Source organism: Nyctereutes procyonoides, unplaced genomic scaffold (genome assembly GCF_905146905.1).
Source record: "Nyctereutes procyonoides isolate TBG_1078 unplaced genomic scaffold, NYPRO_anot_genome, whole genome shotgun sequence".
In the NCBI taxonomy this organism is placed as follows: Eukaryota; Metazoa; Chordata; class Mammalia; order Carnivora; family Canidae; genus Nyctereutes; species Nyctereutes procyonoides.
In genome coordinates this window covers 70,248,873-70,273,203 of record NW_026575140.1, presented here as the reverse complement: position 1 = coordinate 70,273,203, position 24,331 = coordinate 70,248,873, and the positions used below count along the sequence as shown (strand labels likewise).

Genomic DNA, 24,331 nt, shown 5'->3' with positions numbered 1-24,331 from the left:
GGTGGGTGAGGCAGCAGGGGCAGGAAGCATGTGCCCCTAGCTAAGCAGGTGACCTGGCATCTCTGCAGACTGAGGAAGGGGACCTGGGGTTACCACGTGTCTGCTTCTTTGTCCTCGTCTAAATATTTATCTCTCATCTAAATATTTAAATTTGAATATTTAAGTAGTAATACATATATGTATATATAATTAACAATATGCCAACCTATTTATATATTTTTAATAGACATAATAAATATGTGTTATAAAACGTAGTAGTAATACATGATTATAGAAAAATATGAAGAAAAATTAAAATCATCTGTGGGCTTACTTACTGCCCAGATACAGCCACTGTTAATATTTTGGTGTATATTCCCCTATAATATTCTTCTCTACTATGTATACAATGAAGTAAATATACCACGCATTTAATTCTGCATCCCATTCCTTTCTTTGCTTAATATCAATTCATGAGCATTCTCAACACTTTCCTTTTAAATGTTTTCTTGGAAGAAGTGTTTCTTTTTCCTTTGTAAATTGAATAGGAATGGATCTATCCTTCAGATATCCAACTGTGCGCCAACAATATTGTCTGAGAAGAGTATCACTGTGAATTTGTTTGAGTGAATCCCACTCCCACTTCACCATTTGGAGTAGGAGCCGACCTTTCTACCTTGAGTGTGTTAAAAGCAACATGCACCTACAGCAAGCTTCAACCAACAAAACATTCTTATTCCTTTCAATTCCTTTTCCATTTGAATTTAAGTATGGCAGAGGCTAGGAACACTGTAGGAAGGAAGAATTTTCTGAATTGTAATTAAGTTTAAAAAAGATCATCTTGGGCAGGGACGAGTCCTTTTTGGTTTTATCTGGATTTTTCCCCTTATTCACGTTCGTGATGAAATCAGCATTTTGCATTATACCTTTCACCGATGGAGTCCCTTCATATGGCTGTTAGCCAGAGTCTGGTTCTGGAACGTTTGGTCAAGCTCAAGGAGGCTGGCTGCCTTTCCTGTAAGTCTGTGCTTCTTCATTGCACAATCCAGAAAAACAAGGAAAATCACCTCTAGGAATTCCTTTTGGAGGAATGGAGATGGGGACAAGTGGTAAAATAGAAGATAAGAGGTACCCCCCAAACTTCTAGAGAAGTTAGAGAGCTAGACACCCCCAGCCCAGAATGAATGCATTCAGACTCCAAGTTTGACAACAGGACAAAGCAAGAAGAACCAGGCCATCCCCAGGCCTCCAGCCTGTCCCCAGGCTCCCAGCTGAGGTCTTAAGGGAGTCCAGACTCAGAAGGGGTGCTAGTGGATCCCTAAATGCATCCTCAAGTCCAGCATCTGGCTTGATATGCAAAGATTCTTAGGCTCATGCTCGTTTCCATTTTTGGCCATTGTCACCTAGAAATCTGTTGCAAATTTCTAGAAGGATCTTTCCTCTCGTTGATGTGCTTTATAGAATCTGCATGTAGCATTATACCAAGCACAGACCGGGTCCCTCCATGTGGGCATCACCAGCTTGGGCGCTTGGCAGCAAGCCACCTGGGGTTTCCATTACAGTTGCTTCATCGATGATTCAAGAACAAACAACCTTTAGCTGCTGCCCTCCGCATGCCCTAACCACTGCCCCCAAATGCCCCATTTTGTCCTCCCCGGGGGCTCCTGGCATACACTCATGAGGCACTTTTCTCCTGCCCCAGGCTGAGGCCACTGTGTCCTGGAGCCCATTCCCTCCACGGAGCCCAGCCACCTGGAGATGGAGAGCAGGAAGGAGCATCGGGCACTGAGCTCGTTGTGCGAGGTGCAGAGCCCAAGTAGGGTGCACAGAGACAGAAGGTGAGACGACAGGAAACGGGGATCTGGAGAAGAAGAAGGAAGAGAAGTAAAAAATAAAAGGAAGATGAGAAGAAGGAAAAAAATGGGCAGTAAACTGAGAAAGAAAAGGAAGCTAGGAGTAGATGCACAAGAGGCGCAGAGGGAGGAAGAGAAGAGAAGGCTGCAGGAGAGGCTGCAGGAGAGGCTGAGCCGAGAAGCAGGGGATGGGTTGGGGGGGCGGGCATGGCCTAAATGTGGCTGGCCCTCCGCACTGCTGTGGGGTGTATGCCGAGGCCCACGCAGGGGCAGCGAGAAAGCCTGGAGCCCCTGTCGTCTGAGCCTCAGGCCTCGGTTTCTGCACTGAGCTCCTGGGATCCTCTGGGACTGCCCGACTGTGCTGGGGTGGGGGTGGGGGTGGGGAGAGGATGTCTCGGTACAGTGTGTGCATTAGAGAATTAGCTTCTTAGGTAATAGGATTATAGCGAGCCGGGCAGGCCACGGCCTGGAATGGAGATGTATTGCCTGCGTGCCTCTCTGATGGAGCAGCAATCAAGTTTCCCCTGAAGAAATCTCCTATTAATGGATTTGATGGCACAACAGACCGGGGGTGGTTGGAGCTGTGGCCAGGGGCGGGGTGTAAATTGCCTCCAATGAAACTGTGGAGTCACTTTTGTCCCTTTTAAACAAGATAAAAATTAGTTCGAGGCCTTGATGAACTCTCCTTGGCCAGTGGGGACGAGGGAAAAGCAGAGGCCTTGGCTAATTTGATTCCCAAGCTCTGCCTGCAGACGGCCAGGCTCCTCCCAGGGAGTGGAGGCAGACACGCAGTCGGCAGCCCCCCAGCGTGGGTAATGAAAAGCCCTGAGAATGCAGGAGCTGTAGGCCCGGGCTCCCAACACCAGGGCGAGGAGGACTGGCCTCACACATGGGTTTGGGGCTTTCTAGAATTCAACGCACCTGGGTCCAAATCCTAGAAAGAGCTCTGGGACTCGGTGTCATGAGGTAGTGACAAGCCCAGGCTAATGCTGGCCTCCACTGTCCTGCCCCTCAGCACGATGTTCCAGGTTAAAACACAGAGCCCAGAGAGCCTCCGGAACCTGCCTCAGTTCCCACGGCCCATAAGGGGGGAGCTGAGATCCTGTAGGCCCCTGGCTCCAGCCTTTTCATTAGAGCCGTGTCTCCCATCTTCTCCAGTAAATTTTACTGGTCTCTAAAACTTTTACCACCAAAGAGCCTGACCTTTTAAAACCCATAAACTTAGAAAAATTCTGCAACCTGTAGTAACAGCTGGCCCCACCAGGCGCCCACCTGCTAGGGAAGGGCTGGGGAAGGCTTATGGCTTGTCATGGTTGTTCCGAATGGGAGAGGCCTCTTCACCCTCCCTCGTCCATTTGAGGAGGGGGGTCCACGGAGCCCTACTGGCTGCATAGCCACACCTGGCACTGGATCATAGGGGCCCTACGGGCTCTGCCTCTCTTCTCTGAGGATGGCGTAGGGAGCAGGCAGGTGAGCCTTTCCTCCAGCCACTTCCAGGGACCCGACACATGCTGGCATGGAGGATGAAATATTTAGGGGTGGTCTCCCCATGGGCATGGTGGAAGCCAGCAGGCTGGGAGGAGGCCTGACTCACATTTCCTAGTTTCTCTGCCCAAAGAGGCAGCAGTGGCCTTTACAGGGAGGAGACAGGAGGAGCAGTCTCTTCCCTCCTGGCCTTTCTTTCTTTGGTGTCCCATCATGTCACATCATGACTTTTTTTTTTTTTTTCTCTGTCTAGCTCCTGGTCCTTGGAATGCCTGGTTCTGAACCACTCCACCAACAGTCCTTGCCATTTGCCAAGCACACTGTGCTAAACACTTTATCACATTTAATCTCTATTTCCTATGAAGATATTATGATTCCCATATTGCAGATGAGAAAATAAAGGCACAGGGAAGGGACACCTGGGTGGCTCAGTGGTTGAGCATCTGCCTTTGGCTCAGGTCATGATCCCAGAGTCCCAGGATCGAGTCCCACATCAGGCTTCCTGCGTGGAGCTTGCTTCTCCATCTGCCTGTGTCTCTGCCTCTCTCTGTGTGTGTGTCTCATGAATAAATAAGTAAAATCTTTTTAAAAAATTTAAAAATTAAAAAAAGCACAGGAAAGTTAAGCAACCTGTGTGAATTACATAGCTGATAAGTGGAGAGCGTGGTGTTAGGTCCCACAGACTCGAAAGCCCGGGTCAGTAACTGCCTGATGCCACTGAGTCCCAGAACATTCGGTAGAATTGAGACCCAGGTTGATTGGACTCTGGATCCAATCCCATGTACGGATGGGGGTCCCAGTCCTGCCTTGATTGCTGTAATTGAAAAGGCAGGCTCATTGGGCTTACTCTACATAAGGCTGCAAATTAAAGATATTTTTATTAAAGAGTAGTCGTGAGTAAGAATACATGAAAACTTTATGGACCCTTATGTTTCTTGTTTTCCCCAGTACAAAGTGGATTCAGAAATACTCCCCTTTACCATCCTGATCCCAATATAGTAGATCCAGTCTCTGCAAATATGCCAGGTTATAGGACTTCACAGTAAATTTGGGACCAGGAACCTCTGCAGCCCCTCCTGGTATGGAAGTGATGTAGGGGTTTTGGGGTGTAATATTACTCTGTGGAGTCTGGGTGCATGGGGTGGGGCTTCCTTAGGAGGAATGGAGTTTTCTTATCATCTGTCACCTAGAGAAGAGGCCTTTTCCAGTCCTCCCAGCAGACAGGATGGGACTCCTGAAGGAAAGGGTGCAGTGAGGCCCTTTGTCTCAATATTGACCCCAAAGGTCAAGATGGCTATTTGTTCTAAGGAGCTCATATTACTACCCACCCTCTCCCGCCGTCCCCCATGCAGACAGGCAAGGAGGAGAAATGAAGAAACCCAAGCAAGGGGCCTGTGAAGTTGTGCTGCTCCTCTGGGATCCTCTAAAATATTGTGGGGACACGAGGAGGAATTTGACTGGTCTAGGACACCTGAGCACCCTGAGCCATACAAGACCAAGTATTTCAGTTTGCAAATACTCCTTTGCTTCCTTCCTCTGTCTCTTCGCTTAATATGTGTTTGTGCAGGGATTCCCAGCCTTCATCCACCACACTAAGGGGTGGAGAAGGAAGGGGGCTTGGTTCCTGAATAGGCCAGTATGGCAGCAGCAGCAATGGTCTGGGAGAGACACGCACCCAAGCAGAGTGAAACCCAAGGGACCGTGCTGGGCTGCTTGGCTCCCCGGCCCACCTGCCTAGAGAACCTCCTACTGTGAAACTCTGCAGATTCAGGGACCTATCTTCACAAGGGAGGTGGCAATCCTTCACACAGGCTATGTGGGAATCATAGGTATGAGACACAGCAGAGAGGCAGGCCTGTCTTGCCTCTCTCCTGCCCTCCCCTCCTTCCTGGCACATCCGTGCAAGTATCCAAGACCTGGATGCTCCAGCTTCTGGAGAATATCTCCTTCTTATATGATGAAGCTTTCCCCTACCTCATTCCCCAAATCTCCATCAAATTCCGTTTGTTGGTCACAAACAACAGAGCCAACTCCAGGGTGGTCTCCACGGTAGGAAGCCACCCTGGAAGGTGCATCTAGAATTAGCAAGCTGGTAGCAGAAGCCAGGCCTTAGTGTGGCTGGCGATGGGTCATTAGCCCAGTGGTCACCCCACAGCTAGACCTGGAGGCAGAAGGTTCTTTGGCTTAAATTTCTCTTTTCCTTGAGCTCTAATTTCTAGAGATGAAGGGATGGGAGAGGTCTTTTTTCCATTCCCTTGCTTCTGGGAAGATTAGTGTCTTAATATATCGTTATTAGTATTTTCTGAAAATTTTTCAAAGAAAGAACCCTCACAACCCCCTTGGGATTCCAAAGCAAAGTCTCCTCTAATATTAAACTTTAATTGCACTTGGTACAATTTGAATCATTTCCTTTCATCCTGTAGAAATGAGTTCCATCTCCTCTCCATTCTCTCCATTGTCTCTGAGAGGTGGTGAGAACATCGTGATCATTTCTGGGCTCATCCTAAGGCAGAGAATAAAAACATTTTACCAACCTTCATATGGCTCTGCATGTCTTACAGTGCATTTTCCTGCATGTTCTCTCTTTCACTTTGATGCTCCCAAGAGCTCCCCGAGGTAGGTGACAGTGTCCCCATCTTATAGCTGAAGAGTCCCCAATCTGAGACACGTAGCGACCTGCCCAAGGTCACTAAGTCACTCAGTGTGGCTGAGCCTGGTTTAAAACCCTGAACCATGGGATCCCTGGGTGGCGCAGCGGTTTGGCGCCTGCCTTTGGCCCAGGGCGCGATCCTGGAGACCCGGGATCGAATCCCACGTCGGGCTCCCGGTGCATGGAGCCTGCTTCTCCCTCTGCCTGGGTCTCTGCCTCTCTCTCTCTCTCTGTGACTATAATAAATAAATAAATAAATAAATAAATAAATAAATAAATAAATATAAAAAAAGATTTAAAAATAAATAAATAAAACCCTAAACCACAGACGTCTGGTGGCTCAGTGGTTGAGTGTCTGCCTTCGGCTCTTGCCATGATCCTGGGGTCCTGGGATCGAGTCCTGTATCGGGCTTCCTGCGGGGAGCCTGCTTCTCCCTCTGCCAATGTCTCTCCCCCTCTCTCTGTGTCTCTTATGAAGTAAAAATAAAATCTTTAAAAAAATAAAATCTTAAAAAAATAAGAAATTAATAATAAAACCCTAAGCCAAGCAAGGGTGCAGCACACGTGAAGATGTGATTCTCTCTTCTACCTTTTCCAACCGGGGGAAAGAGAGAAGAGAGAAGCACAGCAGCCAGCAGTGGTTATTGCTTCAGGGGCCGTGAGATGTGGGTCTGGGGACACGGTGGGGAGAGAGACATTTCTCTGTCTACCCTGTTACACACTTAAATTTTGTATCTTGTAAATATATCATCTTAAAAAAAAAAACAACTAGTTGGGTTTTTAAAAGGAAGCAAGGGGAAGAATGGACTACAAGCTGGCTCTAGTCCTGCTTCCCCTGTAAACACCCTGTGTGGCTGCGGGCGAACCGAGCTGCCTGGGCCTCAGTTTTATCAGCTACAAAATGGGAATAAAGGAATAATTGCTCTGCCTACTAAATTCACCTGTCTACCAAATTCACGGACTCTTTCTGAGAGTAATCCAGGTCAGTAATTATGAATCTGGAATGGAATCAGCCTCCCCTGGTTCAATCATGCACGCCCCCTCCCAGATTTTCTAAGACCCACTCCCTCTTCCCCATGACACAATTATAAAAATCATTAATTCATGTGTCATGAAAAAAGCACAGACACTGGAGTCAGACTTGACCTGAAATCTCCGTGGCTCACCTTACCAGTCATATGAGGACCCTGGTCAAGACACCTAATGCGGCCAACCTGAGTTTTCTGGAGCCGAGAGTGGGGATAACACATGTATCCCCCCCAAGGGGTTCGGGGGGCCTCAAGGAGTGAGGGAGCCAGGGCACGAGCACTGCACCCCACACATAGCAGAGACTCAGAAGCTATTAGTTTTCCTTCCCATTATAAACAAAAGGGATCAATAGAATGCATAAATAAATGAAGTAATGGCTTGCGAACTCTCTAGAAGAGTTAAATACAGCAACGGAACCTGGAAGGGGTGGCCTCGGAGCAGCTGGCCTGCAGCCCCAGCAGGGAGCTGGGAGATGGGGAGGGAACTGGGAGGCAATGGTGTGTCTGTGAGCCCGGCTGCCATCACCTGCCCCCACGTCAATGCCCTGTGCCCCTTCTGCATGGGGTTGTCACCGTCTCATGCCCAACGCCGTCGGTGTGTAGATCTTGTTTATCGTCTGTTTCCCCCACTAGAATGTGAGCTCCGTGGAGCTTTACTCAGGTGTAACTGAGAAATAAAATTGTGTACATTTGAAGTGTGCAAAGTGGTGATTGGATACACATATGCATTGTGAAATGATGACTGCCATCCAGTTGATGAGCACGTCCCCCTTCACAACATTATCTTTTTGTGTGTGTGAGAAGGCTTAAGGTGTACTCTCTTAGCAAATGTCAGGTATACAATACAGTGTTGTTGCTGTAACCACCAGGCTCTACACTAGATCCTCAGGACTTGTTCATCTTGTAACTAAACGTTTGGACCCCTGAACAATGTCTCCCCAGCCCCCCAACACCAGCCCCTGGCAGCCACCATCCAGTCTATTCTCTGCTTCATGAATTTAACTTTTTTTTTTTTTGATCCCACACAGAGTGATACCATACAGTATTTGTACTGTCTGGCTTATTTCACTTGACATAATCTCCTCCAGGTGCATCACATTGCAAATGGCAGGATTTCCTCTTTTAACGACAGAATAATAAATACTGCATTGTATGTATAGACCATATTTTCTTTGTCCATTCATCCATTGATGGACACTTAGGTTGTTACCAATCTTAGTTTCTGTGAATAGTCCTGCAAGGAACATGGGAGTGCAGATATCTCTTCAAGTAGTTATTATACCCAGAAGTGGGATTTCTGGATCATAGGGTAGCTCTATTTTAAATTTTTCTTTAAAGATTTTATTTATTTATTCATGAAACACACACACACACAGAGAGAGAGAGAGAGAGAGAGGCAGAGACACAGGCAGAGGGAGAAGCAGGCTCCATGCAGGGAGCCTGATGTGGGGGACTCGATCCCGGGTCTCCAGGATCATGGCCTGGGCCAAAGGCAGGCACTAAACCGCTGAGCCACCCAGGGATCCCCATTTTAAATTTTTTGAGGAACCTCATACTGTTTTCCACAGTGACACAACTGATTTACATTCCCACCCACAATGCACGAGGGCTCCCCTTTGTCCGCATTCTCACAAATATTAATTTTTTTCTTTTTTGATAACAGTCATTCTAGCAGGTCTGGAGTGATACCTCATTGTGGTTTAGATCTGCATTGCTCTGGTGATTAGTGAGGTTGAAAACTTTTTCATGTACCTGTTGGTCATTTGAATATCTTTTTTAGGAAAATGTCTATTCAGGTCCTTTGCCCATTTTAAAGTCAGATGATGATGATGATGATGATGATTATTAATTATTATTATTACTATTATTTTGCTAGTGAGTTGTATGAGTCCTTTATATATTTTGTACCTGGAAATTTCATCAGATAGATGGTTTATGGATATTTTTTTCCCATTTTGTTGGTTGCCTTTCAATTTGTTGAGGGTTACCTTTTCCTTGCAGAAGACTTTTAGTTTGATGTACCCCTATTTGTTTAGTTTTGCCTTTGCTGATTGTGCTTTTGGTATTATATCCAGAAAATCATTGCCAAGGCCAATGCCAAGGAGCTTTTGCCCTATGTTAACTTCTAGGATTTTTATGGCTTCAAGTGTTACATTGAAGTCCTTAATGCATCTCGAGTTAATTTTTGTGAGTGATGTAGGGAAGGGGCCCAGTTTGGCATGTGGATAGCTAGTTTCCCTAACACCATTTATTGAAGAAATGGTCCTTTAGAAGCAGGGGTTTTTATTTGTTTTGTAGATTGTCTAATTTCTGGAACCTAGAGGAGTGCCCATCACATAGTAGATGCTCAATTAATATTTGTGTGTAAACAAATGAGTGGCATTAGTAGAAGGGAAGAAAAATGGGGCCAGTTGGCAAAAGTCATCTCTGCTCTGGAGCTCTCCTGACCTTCCTGGAGTGGGGGTTGGGGGGTAGGTAGCTGTCAACTGAGGTTATGAGGATGCTGCCAGCCTGGTGCTGGGATCCTTGGTCACCTCCTCTGGTTCTGGGGATATATTGAGCACACTGCCATGGTCCTACTGTGGGTACAGCTCTGGTCTGTTACTCTCTTGGGCAGTGACACAGGGCGGCTTGGCTGGCTACCAAGTGGCTTGGAAAGTAATGCATTTCTTGGAATGGGGACCACCTGGGTCCCTGAGGTGCCACTAACTGGAGAGAGGAAATGCTCTGTGACATAGAGCCTATGGTCCTGTGTGAATAGATGGAGAGATGGACAATGGGGAGAGGGCAGGCATGGGAGAAACTCCAGCATTGTTCCTAACAAGAGTGAGGCAGTGAGACCCCACAGGACTCAGGCTAAGGAGTGATCTTCCCACACCACCCAGTAGAGAGGCAGGACCCAACAAGGAGGTCACATGGCCCTCCTACTTCAGGGGCCACTGTCTCATTCCCCTTGACATTTATGAGAAAACAATCTGCCTAAAGCAAGGTCTTCAACACATCTCAGCGGACACAACCTGTCCTTGTGTCAACGTCTTCCAGAGTTAGAGACACCAGGCTCCCTTTGGCCTTAGAAACTATCTAGTCCAGCCTCTGTCTGGCACCCAAATCTCTATGACATCTCCCACCAATGGTCTCTCAGCTTTTGCTTGCACACCTCCAGTGATGAGGAGATCTTTCATGACAATCCATTTCATTTTTGCAGAGATCTTTCTCATCCTGTTCCCCAAATGTGTTTCTCTAAAGCTTCTGCCCACCCAGTGCTATCCTTTGGGATATTCAAAAGTCTAATTCTTCATCGATACCAGGCCTTCCACCATCATGCCTTCTCTTGTACAGGCCAAACCCTTCACGTCTGTCAGCAGAGTGGATCAGGAAGGACGTGGACAGGGAGAGAAGAGGCTGTGGATGACTCACCTTGGAATCTGCAGGTGTGTGCCATCTGCCGGGGGACTGGGCATGCTTGATGGAGTCCCCTGAATGGATGGATGAGTGAGTGAATCAGTGCAAGCTTCTCAATCTGTAAGTGAGGAATGTGAATCTCAGGGAGGCTAAGTGACCTCAGCAAAAGCCCTGCAATCCCCAACCCTGGAACTAGCTCCTAGTTCAGAGGACTTTCCAGAGTTCTATACTGGAGTGTTCAGAGACGTTGTTTTACTGTATCTTCTCTCTTTTCAGGTTTGGCCTGGTTAGCGCCACAGAAGTAGCCCACTTGGCTCCTGTTCCCTCTCTGTGCTCACTTGCTGTGGCCCTCCCACCATTCTGTCCACTCCACCTAGAACCTTTGCTCTCGATCTTTCCTCTCCCCAGAGCTCCCTTTTCCCAGGTGTCCACTTGGCTAATTCCTCCTCACCTCCTTCAGGGCGGACACAACCTGTCCTGTTCAATGAGACCTCACCTGTTCAATGAGACCAATGCTGACTAATCCACTTAGTACTCTCACCAGCCTGCTCCCACCTGGGCACACCTGACCCCTCTTACCTGGCCTTATTTTTCCTTTTGTTCTATAGTTCTACCACCGCCTAACATTCTATGTGATTGACTTATGATGATTCCTTATTGTCTGTCTCCATTGATAGAATGTCAGTGCCATGAAAGCAGGGAGCTTTGGGGGTTTTGTCCACTGTTATATTCCAAGTACCCAGAATAGTGCCTGACACCTAGTAGGGGATCAATAAATATTTATTGAATGAATCTCCTACTTGGGAGAACCTGGTAGGGCCCCAGGTTTGAATCAGCTCCCACAGGACATAGTAGGTGCTGAATGCATATTTTTTTTAAGATTTTATTCATTTATTCATGAGACACACACACACACACACACACACAGAAAGAGAGAGATAGAGAGAGGCAGAGACACAGGCAGAGGGAGAAGCAGGCTCCATGTGGGGAGCCTGACGTGGGACTGGATCCCGGGTCTCCAGGATCACGCCCTGGCCTGAAGGCGGTGCTAAACTGTTGAGCCACCAGGCTGCCCACATATTTGTTAATACATGGATTAATTGATTATATGACAAGTCTTTGCTGCTCTGTAGCACTGTGTATCATGTGCTGCCTACATGGTTGAAGGGACAGATGTGTCACAGGCTCTTCTGGGATTGCCCTACAGGTTCCACCATGGCCAGGGCCTAGAGGATGCCCCATGAGAGATCTGTGGAGTGCAGCTGGTTCGTGGTTGCTCTTTGGCTTTCCAACCCAACAGATGCCGCATGTGGTAGGCTGGGTCATGGCCCCAAAGGTCCTAACCCCTGGAACCTGTGAATGTTACCTTATATGGCAAAAGGGAGTTTGCAGAGGTGATTGTGTTAAGGATCTTGAAATGGAGAGATTATTCTGAATTATCCTGATTGCCCTACATAGAATCACAAGAGTCCTTTTAAGAGAGAGGCAGAGGAGGTTTGATGATAGAAGAGGAGAAAGCCATGTGGAGTCAGGAGGCAGAAACCAGAGATGAGCTTGGAAGGTGAAGGAAGGAGCCCTGACCCAACACGCTCTGGTAGCCCCTAGAAGCTGAAAGAGGCAAAGAAACGATTCTCCCTTTAGAAACTCCCAGATGAACCAGTCCTTGCAACATCTTGATTTTCAACCAGTGACCCTGATTTTGGACTTCTGACCTCCAGGACTGTAAGAGAACAAATTTGTGTTGTTTTAAGCCAATAAGTTTGTGGTGATTTGTTATGGCAGCCCCAGAAATCTAATACACATCATTCTATAGGCAGCTCCCTGCTTCACTGCCACCAGCATAAACCCCAGGTATGCTTTTCACATCACCCAAACTGCAGACCCTGGGAGACCAAGGTTGGGGTAGGGGGAACGCCACAAGGTCCTGAGTGATTTCACCCCGGTAGCCTTGTGTGGTTCCCAGTAGAGCCACCCATTTCCTCCTCTAGAGCTCTCCAAATGCTGTAAATAGGCCCTGAAGCATCTTGCTGGCCTAGAGTAGCTTTTCAGAGCGGACCTTTCAATCTCCTGCTTCCAAGTATTTAATTAGTCCTAAATGAAGAGTCCTCCAAAAGCATACAGCACTTTTGCACATTTGCTGACATAATCGCATTTGCTGTTGCCTCTGATCATCATCCTGGAAATGTTCCTTTCCTTCTGGCTCCCCCGGAGGTGGTTTTATGGGCACTGAGAGCAACAGTGTTTTTCAAAGCATGAACCCTCGTCTCCTGGGAACTTCTGAATTCTATAGCGAGATTTGTCATTCCACAGAGTAATGGCTGAGTTGACCAGTCCAGAGTATTTCTGAACCCCACACATGATCACCATGTTTCCATGTTTCCAGGCTTGGGATTCTTGTGGACTATGTCCTGTAGTCAGCATGACCATCCTGAAAGGTAGAATTGTTATTCCTTCCTTACAGATGAGGACACTGGGGTTCACTCTACTGTGGGAACCCATCAAGCATAAGGATTAGAAACTGGATATGGTGGTCATTAGTGTTATGCTCCAAATATTCTGGCTATCTCCTTCTGTGGGTAGTTGGAAAGATTGCCATTACTGGTGACCTGGTGGTTGAGTGGGTTGCATGATGAGGACAATGGAACAATGAGTTAGTTTGTGAATAGAAGAGAGAGGTATGTCTTCCAGGCCTATCATGACCCTTTGAGGTCCTTTCCCTCTGCCAAGGTGACTGACAGGTCCCAGATAGAAGCTGTTCCATCAGTCTCAGTTTCAGAGAGGACATGGCCCAGAACTGGAGCTGGCCTATGGTGGGCACCCAACATGCTGTAAGCCACTAAGGTTTGGGGGTCCTGGGTCACCATAGCATAACCTAGCCTCTCCCAAATAACCCAGTTCCAATGTCAGCTCTGTGACTTTCTAGCTCCATGGCCTTGTATGAGTCCATTAGCTTCTCCAGGGCTTGGCTGGATGGAATCTAGCACAGAGTTCTGGGGAAGAATGAGATAAGATGACTAAGATGCTTAGTATTAGGGCAGCTCCAGTGGTGCAGCGGTTTAGCACCGCCTGCAGCCCGGGGTGTGATCCTGGAGTCCCGGGATCGAGTCCCACATCGGGCTCCCTGCATGGAGCCTGCTTCTCCCTCTGCCTGTGTCTCTGCCTCTCTCTCTCTCTCTCTCTCTCCTCTCTGTCTCTATGAATAAATAAATAAATAAATAAATAAATAAATAAATAAATAATCTTACAAAAAAGATGCTTAGTATTATGTCTGTCATGTAGTAAGTGCTCAGTAAATGAAAGTTGTAGTCACTCTTGTTACTACTGTTATTATAAATGAAATTAATTATCCAGAGTCCCTAAGTTAGGAATGGTTGGTAGAGTGTGAGAAGAGGAAGGCACCATACTTTTTTGAGCAACTATTATGTCTTTTATGCCTTCAGAGTCTTCATTCTGAATGTTGGACATCAAAATCCCTGTATTTCAGATGAGTAAACTGAGGTTCAGAGGATTATTTAAGTTGTCCAGCGTCATTAAGTGGTGGAACCAGAATTTGAATTTATGTTTGGGTGACTTTCTCCCTATTATCTTCTTTATCTTTCTTGAAAGAGAACTCACCCACCCTCTTGCTCTTTTGGTGGGAATGCAAACTGGTACAACCACTCCGGAAAACAGTATGGAGGTCCTCAAAAAGTTAAAAATAGAGCTACCTTACGACCCAGCAATTGTGCTACTAGGCATTTACCCACAGAATTCAAAAATACTAATTCAGACTGATACATGTATGCCAATGTTTATAGGAGCATTATCTCTAATAGCCCAATTATGGAAGCAGCCCAAGTGTCCATCGATTGATGAACGGATAAAGAAGATGTGATATATATATATATATATATATATATATATATATATATATATAATATTAATCAGCCATAAAAAGAATGAAATCTTGCCATTTGCAGCAACATGGATGGAGCTAGAGAATATTATGCTAAGTGAAATAAGTAAGTCACCAGAGAAAGATAAATACCATGTGATTTCACTCATATGTGGAATTTAAGAAATAAAACAAACAAGCAAAGGAAAAAGAGAGAGAGAGAGCAAGACAAATCAAGAAACAGATTCTTAACTCTAGAGAGCAAACTATGGTCACCAGAGGGGAGGTGGGGCATGGGGATGAGGGAAACAGGTGATGGGGATGAAGGAGCGTACTTGTCTTGATGAGCACCAGGTGATATATGCAAGTATTGAGTCACTATATTGTACACTAATATAACACTGTATGGTTACTCACTGGAATTAAAATAAAAACTTAAAGGAAGAATTCCCCCAGTGCCAGGCATACGTTACCCCCTTAAGCCCCACCTCCCCCACTCTACCCTCCAACCAGCCCCATCACTTTCCCACATCAGCTCGGCTTGTCATGGGCTCCAAGATGCCAGCCTTCTGCAGCCTCCTCCTCGAATCTGGACCGTGTGCATCCTGATTTGACCTGCAGGAGCCCAGTCTCATTTGGGATCCCTCCCCTGCCTTCACCTGCTTCTCTTTGCCTGGCCAGGGGAGCACATGGGGTTCTCAGGATTCTAGCCTAAGACAGCTTGTGTACCTTCTAACCCCAGGGCACTGGGGCTGGGGCCTCCTGCCCAGCAGGATAAGACCTCAAGGGAAGCACACTGCACTGGGAAATAGAAGAGCCTACATCTCCTCTGGGCTCTACATTGAGAATAATAGTCTCTTACCTTTGCATCTTCAACCCCCAGGAGCTCATTTAGCTCTGCTATGCTCCTGTGACAGGGAGGCCAGCAGCTACTACCACCATCTCTCCAAACACAGAGATACTAAATCCACCTAGATACCGAATTTCTGGATGCTCTGTGAGATGATCCTGAGTTCAAATCCTACTCTTTCATCTACTCATTGTGTGATATTAGGCAAGCCACTTAACCTGTGTGGCCTCAGTTCCTGTATTTATTTATCCTACTGTAAAAACTAAATTGGATACAATATGAGGAGTCCTCATTTGTAGAGTGACACACAGTAAGTGCCCCACAGCTAGTGGCTATCCGTAATCAGCATCATTACCATCATCTTTATCATTATCTAGGGTTTATTGTTATCCTGTCCCAGCCTCATCTGCAAAACGAGAGTTTGAAACAAGCTGGTCTAGTTCCCCTCCAACTTTGAGTGACCACCTCAAACACACACGCACATGTGCATGTACATAAAGGCACACACACATGCAAGCACATATGCTGCCCAATGAGGCAGAACAAGGGGCCCCAAGCCTACAAAGCCAAAATGACAAGCCTGGGCTTCCTCCATGTCAAGTTCAGGTGGCAGGGACAGCGCCATGGTGGCTGAAAGGCAAGAGGGTAGGGAGCAAGGGGAGGTGGCCAGAAGGAACAGCAGGCTGTAGAGAGACCTGGGGCCTTGAGGGGAGCCCCAGAGCCTTCCCTCACTCCCCGCAGGCCTGGAAGCAGTGCCCCATAAAACCTAATGGATATGTGAAGTATCAGCATAAGGGAAGGTCTGGGAGGCAGAGAGAGCTCTCATCCCTCCCAGGAACCAGGGCTGAGACACAGTGGCGGAGTGACAGGCCACTTGCAGCCTTGGGGACCTGGCTGAGCGGACAGTGTAGGCTCCACCTAGTGGAGGGGGGCAGGAGCTGTGACAGCAGCATGGCTTACCCTGTCACCTGGGTTCCTCCCCTCCCCACCCCCATACCTAGGGCTTTGCTGGGAGAAAGCGACAAAGCCTTCCCCCACTGTAGCCTGGCTTTCCGGGAAACGGGCGTGCCTGGCCCTTCACCTGTATTCTGTGTTCCCAGTGCTCTGTGCCGGGCTCATCCTGGACTCAGGAAGGATGACCGTGCTGGGGTCCCTCCAGCCTCAGGGCCATCTCACTGGATGCAACAAGCTCTGGGGAGAGGCAAGCTTTGGATCAAAGAGCTACATCTCTCTGGGAGGCTACTTTGTTAGAGGAGGCTTCTCCTTGAGAAGAGGGAGTCACACGCCTGAAGTCCCTTGAGATACCATGGCCTGGACCCAGCAGGCAGGAGGGCTCGGCGGTTTGCCCTGTGCCCCGGGTGAGTTCCAGGGGAAAGGGGTCGCCAGAGCATTGCTGCCGGCAGCCTGGCTCTCCAGAAAAGAGGGTGTCTGCTGTCAGGGGAAGGAGGGCCCTTCACTCCCTTCTCCCCTTGGATGGCACACACAGAGCCATCTCCGCCATCTGCCCACAGCCTATAATTCAGCCGCCCAGCTGCACCGAGTGCTTGACTGCTCTGATTGCGGGGAGGCCAGATTACTGAGTGAGCGGGGTGATTGGCAGGTGCCCTGAGGGCCCAGCTGCCCAGGGAGCAGAGGCGGGCTCCACGTGACGCTGAGCTGCTCACGAACCCCAGCTCCCAGGCCTGCCGTGAGGCCCCCTCCAGGAACTCCCATGTGTCCCTGACCATCATTCTTAAATCCGGGCTTCTGCAACTGCAATGTGCAGACAGGTCCCCTGGGATCAGGTGAGAATTCAGGTTCCTGATTCACTAGGTCTGAGAGGAACCAAGATTCTGCATTTCTAACAGCTCCCATGCTGCTGAGAATGCTGATGCAGAGACTATACACTGAGTAGGAGATCTTTAGAGTTTATGTAGCCTGTGTGTGTGTGTGTGTGTGTGTGTGTGTGTGTGTGTGTGTGTGTAAAATCTCAATCTGTCTGGGCTCTGGTAACAGCCCTGTGGAAAGGTGGTGAATAATAATGATGATGATGATGTTGATAATTGCTATCACTCTTCATGCCTCCGGTGCAAGGTGCTGTGCTTAGCACTTTATAAATCTTACCTCATTCACTCCTTACAACACCTCGGTGATAGCGCTCTTTTTTCAGAATTTACAGATGAGAAGAAAAACCTGACATTCTGAGCTAACTCAGTTACTTGCCCCAGGTCGTGAACCTCATGAGTGGTAACATTAGAATTCAAGCTCATCTCTTCTACGGCAGCCCCCTCCTCTAGCCACATACAAGGTTAGCAAAGATGAGCCTCTTAAGAAGCCAGGGTCAAGGGTGCAAGCTCTGGAGTTAGCGCGTGCCTGACTCTAGGAGGATCCCCAAAAGCATGGAGTCTGGAGCCAGGCTGCTTATACTTGAATCCTAGCATTGCCACTTGCTAGCTTAGTGATCTCAGACAACGCACTTAACCTCCCTGTGCTTTTAGCTTCTTCAGCTGTGAAGCAGCAATGATAATACTAGGGTTATTATGAGGATTATATACACCATGAGGTCTCATTACACATACATATCTTGTAATATATATAATCTTCACAATAACCCTGGTATTATCTATCTATCTATCTATCTATCTATCTATCATCTATCTATCATCTATCAATCATCTATCTAATGAGATTACCTAGAGAGAGCAGTTAGAGAGTGTCTGGTGCAGATATGAGTGATGTTGAGCACTAGGGAAATGGGAATATTGATACAATAGAAACTATTACTTAACCAAGTTTTTTTAGCATGTGCTGGACACTTTTCTAAGCATTTGACATATGGTCACTCATAATTCTCCTAGGAATGCTATAAACTAGGTGTAATATTAATCATATTTTATGGACGAGGAAACTGAAGGCACAGAGTTCAAATGACTTGCCCAAATCACATTGCTAAGTAGCGGTAGAGAGGAATTTGAACCTTGTGTGGTTCACCCAACACATGCTGCCACACTAACTGTTTACTATGTGTCAGGCCCTGTGGTAGGTACTGGAGCACAGTAGTGAGCACGATAGACTCCCTGCTCTCCTGGGGCCGACACTCTTGGGTCCTAGAATACTATCACCTCAGCACTCTGCACAGTGCTTGGCACATGACAAAGCCTCAATAAACATTAGCTCTGCTTCTCCTCTTACCCTCCTCTCTCTCCTGGGGCAGTCATCACCAATGGATCACTGCCTTCTTTCCCACAGAACCCACTTAGGGCCCCCAAACCTGTCTCAAGACAGCACTCCAGACAGCCTCTACCAAACCTTTGGGTTTGCACGGAGGACAAAACCATGTCAGCTCTGAGCAACCATCCTCTAACAGAACAAATGAATGCTTTGGACTCCAAAGCCCATGCTGTCCGCCCCCTTGGGAAGAAGTCACAAGGTTCGGAGACAGGGGTGCCAAAGGCTTGTACAGGAAAGAGCTGAGAAGCTGAGATTAGTCAGGGAGGTGGGGAGAAAAAGAAATGCCCACAGCACCTCAACTCTCTTGCTCTTGGCCTGGAGCTCTCCAGAGAGGAGGTCCTGAGCAGGGTGACCAGCAGCAGGGTCTGATCAGGGTCTGGCCAACCATGTGCAGACCTGGTCCCTAGGGACACTGAGTATCACTGATAATCCCATGAGGCCCAGGTCTTTGGAGGCTGGCACTAGGCTGGGGGAATGATAGAGGGGCCAAGGCAAAGGGGAAACAAGGGGCTCCCCCCAATCTGGAATCTGTTGCCTGCCACAGAGCCTGCCCACTGCCCAGCAGTGCATTCCCACCCCTGCAGAAAGCCTTGCTGCAATGCCTGCTTTATGGCCTCTGCCAAATGAAGCACAAACTTAACTACATCACCCCCCCGACAGGACAGGGGAGGGGGCTGGAGGTGGCACACTGGGCTGCCTCAGCCCCCTAATCTAATCACTGGCGTGGGTCATTTCAATTACGGACACCAGAGTGTGGTGGGGGACCTGGCTGCTCATAAAAGCCTCCATGCTGTTGCTCAGCTAATTATGAAGCTCTTACTGTCTCAGCAGGTAAATAACTCAGAACTGAAAGGTTCGGGCTGCTGAGATGGAGCATGAGCCAGGGAACAGGACAGGGAGATGCCTGGGATGGGAGCCCGGGCACAGATGGGGTCGCAGGGAGGGAGGCACAGCCGTCCTGGAGGGAACAGGAGAACTGGGGTCTCTGCCCTGGGACGATCACCCAACATCCAGGAATTGGGGGAGGAATTCCCTACCTTAAACACAAGATTGAAGTTTTCTAGAAACCTCAGCGCCACACCTTTGGATAAAAATTTCAGCTCCACCTCCTTTTGCTAACCTTGTCTTTTTTATTTTTTTAAAGATTTTATTTATTTATTCATAAGAGACACAGAAGTAGAGGCAGATACAGAGGCAGAGGGAGAAGCAGGCTCCTCACAGGGAGCCTGATGTGGGACTCGATCCCAGGACCCCGGGATCATGCCCTGAGCCCAAGGCAGATGCTCAGCTCAACTGCTGAGCCACCCAGGCATCCCTAACCCTGCCTTTATGTGTATATTTAGATCCTTGGGAAGGGAGAGGGCCCCGGAGAGCCAGGGGCAGTTCCATGCTGGCTGTCCCTGGGGTTGGAGCTGTGATCTCTTTGGTTTGCTTCCTGGTCTGACCTGTCCAGGCTCAAAGCTGGAGCACAGAAGCTGGCCAGGTCATGGAGGTGTAAGGCGAGGGGCTCAGCTTCCTCCACCACAACAGCTCCTCCCCTGGAGGACACGCAGGGAGCCAGAGCCCCCGGCTATGGGCTGTGCACGGGGCGGCAGGCAGGCTGTGGGGGAGCACGGCAGCAGCTCTGGAAGCTATTCTGAGATCCAATGACATATAAAATAGAGGGCTGCCTGTCTAGCCTGGGTGCTTAGCTCAGCCTTTACTCTCGACGTCAGCGAAGTCCCCAAAATTGGAGCTGCGATTTCTTGGTGAGTTCTGAAACTACCTTAGATTCTGGGAAACGGCAGATGGTCGGAGCATTCACAGCTGGGAGAATCCCATTTTTGCTCTGTTCCTCAGTTTCCTTCCTCTGTGAAACAGGAATCGTGAAACTTCTAAGCATTTGGAGGAGCCGAGCTGAAGCTGCTCTGTAAATAACGGCTGCGGGCGCCTTGTCTTCCTCCCTCTGCACAGGGCCTCTGGGCCCTGGCTGCCAGGTCGAGGTCACGGCCACTTGGTGCTTGGACGGAGGTCCAAGGCTTCCCTCCTCAAGGGCTGACTCTTCCAAGCAGACATAAAGAACCTGGAGACGTTCTCTGGGGAGGAAGCGAAGGGGGGCTGCATGGAGAGTGGAAGCCCCACCACCCACGGCCCCTGCTAGAAGGCCTGCGATGGCTTCAGTCCTTGGCCTGTGGATCCTGGAATGAGGGCGCCTGCAGGGAGAACAAGAGCCCGTAACTGGACTCTGATTGAAGTACTGGAACAAGGACCTCACACCTTAAGACGAGAATCCATCTGTTGACAGCAGGCAGGTCTTGTTGTTATTTTGGGATGTATCATCTACTTTTCAAAGTACCACTAAATACATGGCTTCACTCTGATCCTCAGAGTTCTGTGATTTGGGTAGAGTGAGTCGGAGCAACCCCAATGCCAAATAGGGTAATTGAAGCTCTGAGAAGTTAGCTCCAGGTCCCCTGGCTAGATAGTGATGGAGCCAGGACCCAAACCAGATGCCTTCTCCAGGGACAGCTGGAAAGGAAGGAGACTTGGTAGTGAGGAGCTCACGGCAGGCCTTTGCCCCTCTAATAACCGAGGAAGTGAAGAGCAATCTAGCAGGTGGTGGCAGCAGGTAGAGGCAGAGGAGGCCAGGAACAGAAAGGAGGAAGTGAGGAGGGAAACAGGTGGAGGCTTGCATGGACACTTCCTGTTCACAAACTTCTTATGTTCCTCATTTCATTAACAGCAGCAGTGGAATTTCATGGACAATTGGCGTTGAGCACTAACTGGGAGGTAATGAGAGAGGGAGGATGCAGGTAAAGGCTGTTTGAATTTAAATTCTTTTTCTTTAGGGGGAAGGGGGGGTAGGTTTTTTTTAAAGACAATTTTAGCGCCGCAAAAAGTTCCTAGCAAACAGCTTTGGACTTTTGAGTCCTCCACTCACAGTATTAGGAGTGCTGATTCTCGCTCAGCCTACTGTGGTCTACCCAGCAAGCTCCCGATGGCTGCCCTGACAGCGGGCAGAGGGACGCAGGAGGACAGGGAGTCTGACCTTGGGGCGACTCTCCCCTCAGACCTGGGAAGACACGCGAGAAATGTGTCCAACATCAGCAGTGAACTAGGATGAATTGCTCTGCGATGGTTATTGCACAGCTGCCATGAGCAAAACTCTGTGTGGACCCGGGCAGAGATGGGACAGAAACTAGAATTAGAAAACAGGGTGACTCTTCCAGGAGTATGTGGTCTGTGTGACAGGTGATGCACATACACATGTACACACACCCCACACATGTACACATACTCAACAACACACACCCCAACACACATATCCACACATACACAGCACACATGTACACACATACCCCACATCACACACATCTGTACACACACATATAAATGCACATGCACAGCACACATGTACACACAACACACTCATGTACACACAACCACAACACACACCTACATACACATGTGTATACATGTACACACACCACATGTAGACATGCATCCCACATCACACACACACCTGCGTACACACATGCATACACACGTACATACCCCACAACACATACACCTATGTACACACACTCCACACACATAGGTACACATAAACATAGGAGGCCATAAAATATTCAAAGGAGGAAGGACATAGAAGAGGATAATACCAAAGATAGAGAGAAGGGGACAGAGTCATGAGATGATCAGAAGAAGAAGGTGGGGGAAGGCTGTTCTGAGCAGGGTTCTTAGACGGAGTGGCACACAGATTGGTGAAACAAAAGAATATGTCAACTAGCAGCAGAGGTTTGGGTGGAATGGCAAGCCGGTTAGGCTAGACGGAAGCCTCCATAAAAGAAGCAATGCGAAATGAAGAAAGTCGAAATAAGAGGAAGGAAAATTTGTGGAAGACTTGAGCTCTAACCTTAGAATTCAAGCTATGGGGCCACGGGAACTGTCATAAGATAAGCTAGTTGGTGCAGATTTGGCTACTAGAGAGTAAGAGCCAGAAGTTGATGAGTCACCCAAGTGCCCTGTCATTAGGGCTCTTCTGTCTTAACAAATAAATGTGGGCATAGAGGGAAGGTACAGGACCATTGGGACTGTCATGGTTAGTTTTGTGTGTGAATTTGGCTAGGCCACAGGACCTAGATATTTGATTAAACATCATTCTAGATGTTTCTGTGAAGGTATTTTTTATATGAGATTAACATTTAAATCAGTAAACTTGGGTAAAACAGATTCCCTTCCAGAATGAGCCTCATCTGATTAGTTGAAAGCCTCAGTAGTAAAACACGGGCTACCTGGAATAAGCGGGAATCCTGCCAGCAGACACTCCTGCCTTTGCTTTGGACTCAAACTGTAACTACTCCGGGGGTCCTGGCCTGCCAGCCTACCTGCAGATTTTGGACTTGTCAAGCATCCACAGCCATGAGAGTATTATGGACTGAATCGTGTTACCCACCCTCAAATTCATGTTGAGGTCTTAACCCCCAGTACCCCAGAATGCATATCTGGAGTAGGGCCTTTAGAGAGGTGATTCAGGTTAGGTGAGATTATTAATGTGGGCCGTAATCCAATATAGTTGGTGTCTTCGTAAAAGGAGGAAATTCGGATACAGATATGAACATGCACAGAGGGAAGGCCGTGTGAGAACACAGGGACAAGGCAGCCATCTGTGGGCCAAGGACAGAGGCCTCAGAAGAAGCCAACCCTGCTGACACCTTGATCTCAGACTTCCAGCCTCCAGAGCTGTGAGAAAAGGCATTTCTGTTAAAGCCACAAAGTCTATGGTGTTTTGTTATGGCAGCCCTTGTAGACCAATAAAACGATAGTGGATTATAATCTCCTTGAACCCAAGGACCATGCATGAAGCCTATCCCCCAGCTCAGGGCCTTACACATAGTGTGTGTTGGCTAAATGTTGTGCTAGATTGGGTCTGATGGGCTTGTTACCCGGCTTCTCTCCAACAGTGATGTGGTGCAGGGGAAGAGGTGCTCATCTGAGACACCGGGAACAAGAGCTTCAGGACACAGATGTGCCTTGAATCTTGCACCCTGCTTTGTACAAGATTGTCCTTGGGAATCGAGTCGAGTGAAGAATGACATATTTTGTATTCTCTGGTCTGCCTAACATAACACCTAAGGCTTAACTGACACTCAGTAAACTGAGTCATTCAGTTTACTGAATGACCAAGATAGAACTGGGAGATGAAGTGATCTTACACTTAAAAAACAAAAAACAAAAAAACCTAAACTGTCAAAACATGTATGTATGTAATGTACCTAGACATTTTCTGAAAGAGATTGCTAATGGTGGTCAGTTTTGGGGAGTGAAATAGAATAAGAAGGCAAGCTTCCTTTTCACTGTATACCATGAGATATCTGGACATTTTTGTCATGAATACATTCATCCTAGGTCATTCAGTACCTCAGCAGGTGTGAACACCTGCACTGTAACAAGAGGTGAGGAGCTTTTTAACCCATTATGCTCCATTCCTTCCTCTCTACAAAACCCATTAGCCTGCCCTGAGTCTCCACGAGCTGCCCCACAGGGCCCAGAGGGAGCACAGGGTGATAGCATAGAGCCCCAGCATGATGGTGTAGGCTTGAAAGAGCAGTCGGTCAAAACGTTCCAGGAGGGCCAGCCATTTAACCTCCTGTTGGTCTGACTGGTCCCAGGTTTGGAAGTAGGTGCTGATGGATTTAAGCTGGAACCAGACTTCCTCCAGGGTTCCTGTTGGGGCCAGGTGCTCTCGACAGATGGGCTCTGTATGAGAGAGGAAAACATCCTAGGTGAGCCAAGGGCTCCCAAAGCCCCCTGGGCTTCCCACTGGAGCCAATGGAAGCCAATGGAAGCCTTGGTAAGCTGCTTACCAAGGAAGGTTTGTGGGCAAAACAGGGTGGCAGATTGGGTTGGGGTTGGGACCTTCCCCCCCTGCCCCCCCAGCCTGCTGAAGGGAGGATAGGCTGTGCAGAAGGAAGCAGAGCTGTGTTGTGCAGAAAGGACATCTAGGCTAGATCCATCCAG

General features: G+C 48.2%; 1 protein-coding gene across 1 annotated transcript in view; it reads right to left on the bottom strand.

Moving 5' to 3' along the window:
* Positions 1-19,526: 19,526 nt before the first annotated feature.
* The window catches only part of HTR3B (5-hydroxytryptamine receptor 3B), a 59,454-nt gene continuing 54,649 nt past the window's right edge, over positions 19,527-24,331 (bottom strand). Inside the window, exon 10 of the mRNA XM_055305275.1 lies at positions 19,527-24,070. Coding sequence (XP_055161250.1) covers positions 23,820-24,070 — 251 coding nt within the window. The 3' untranslated portion in view covers positions 19,527-23,819. The remainder of the gene's footprint in view (positions 24,071-24,331) is intronic.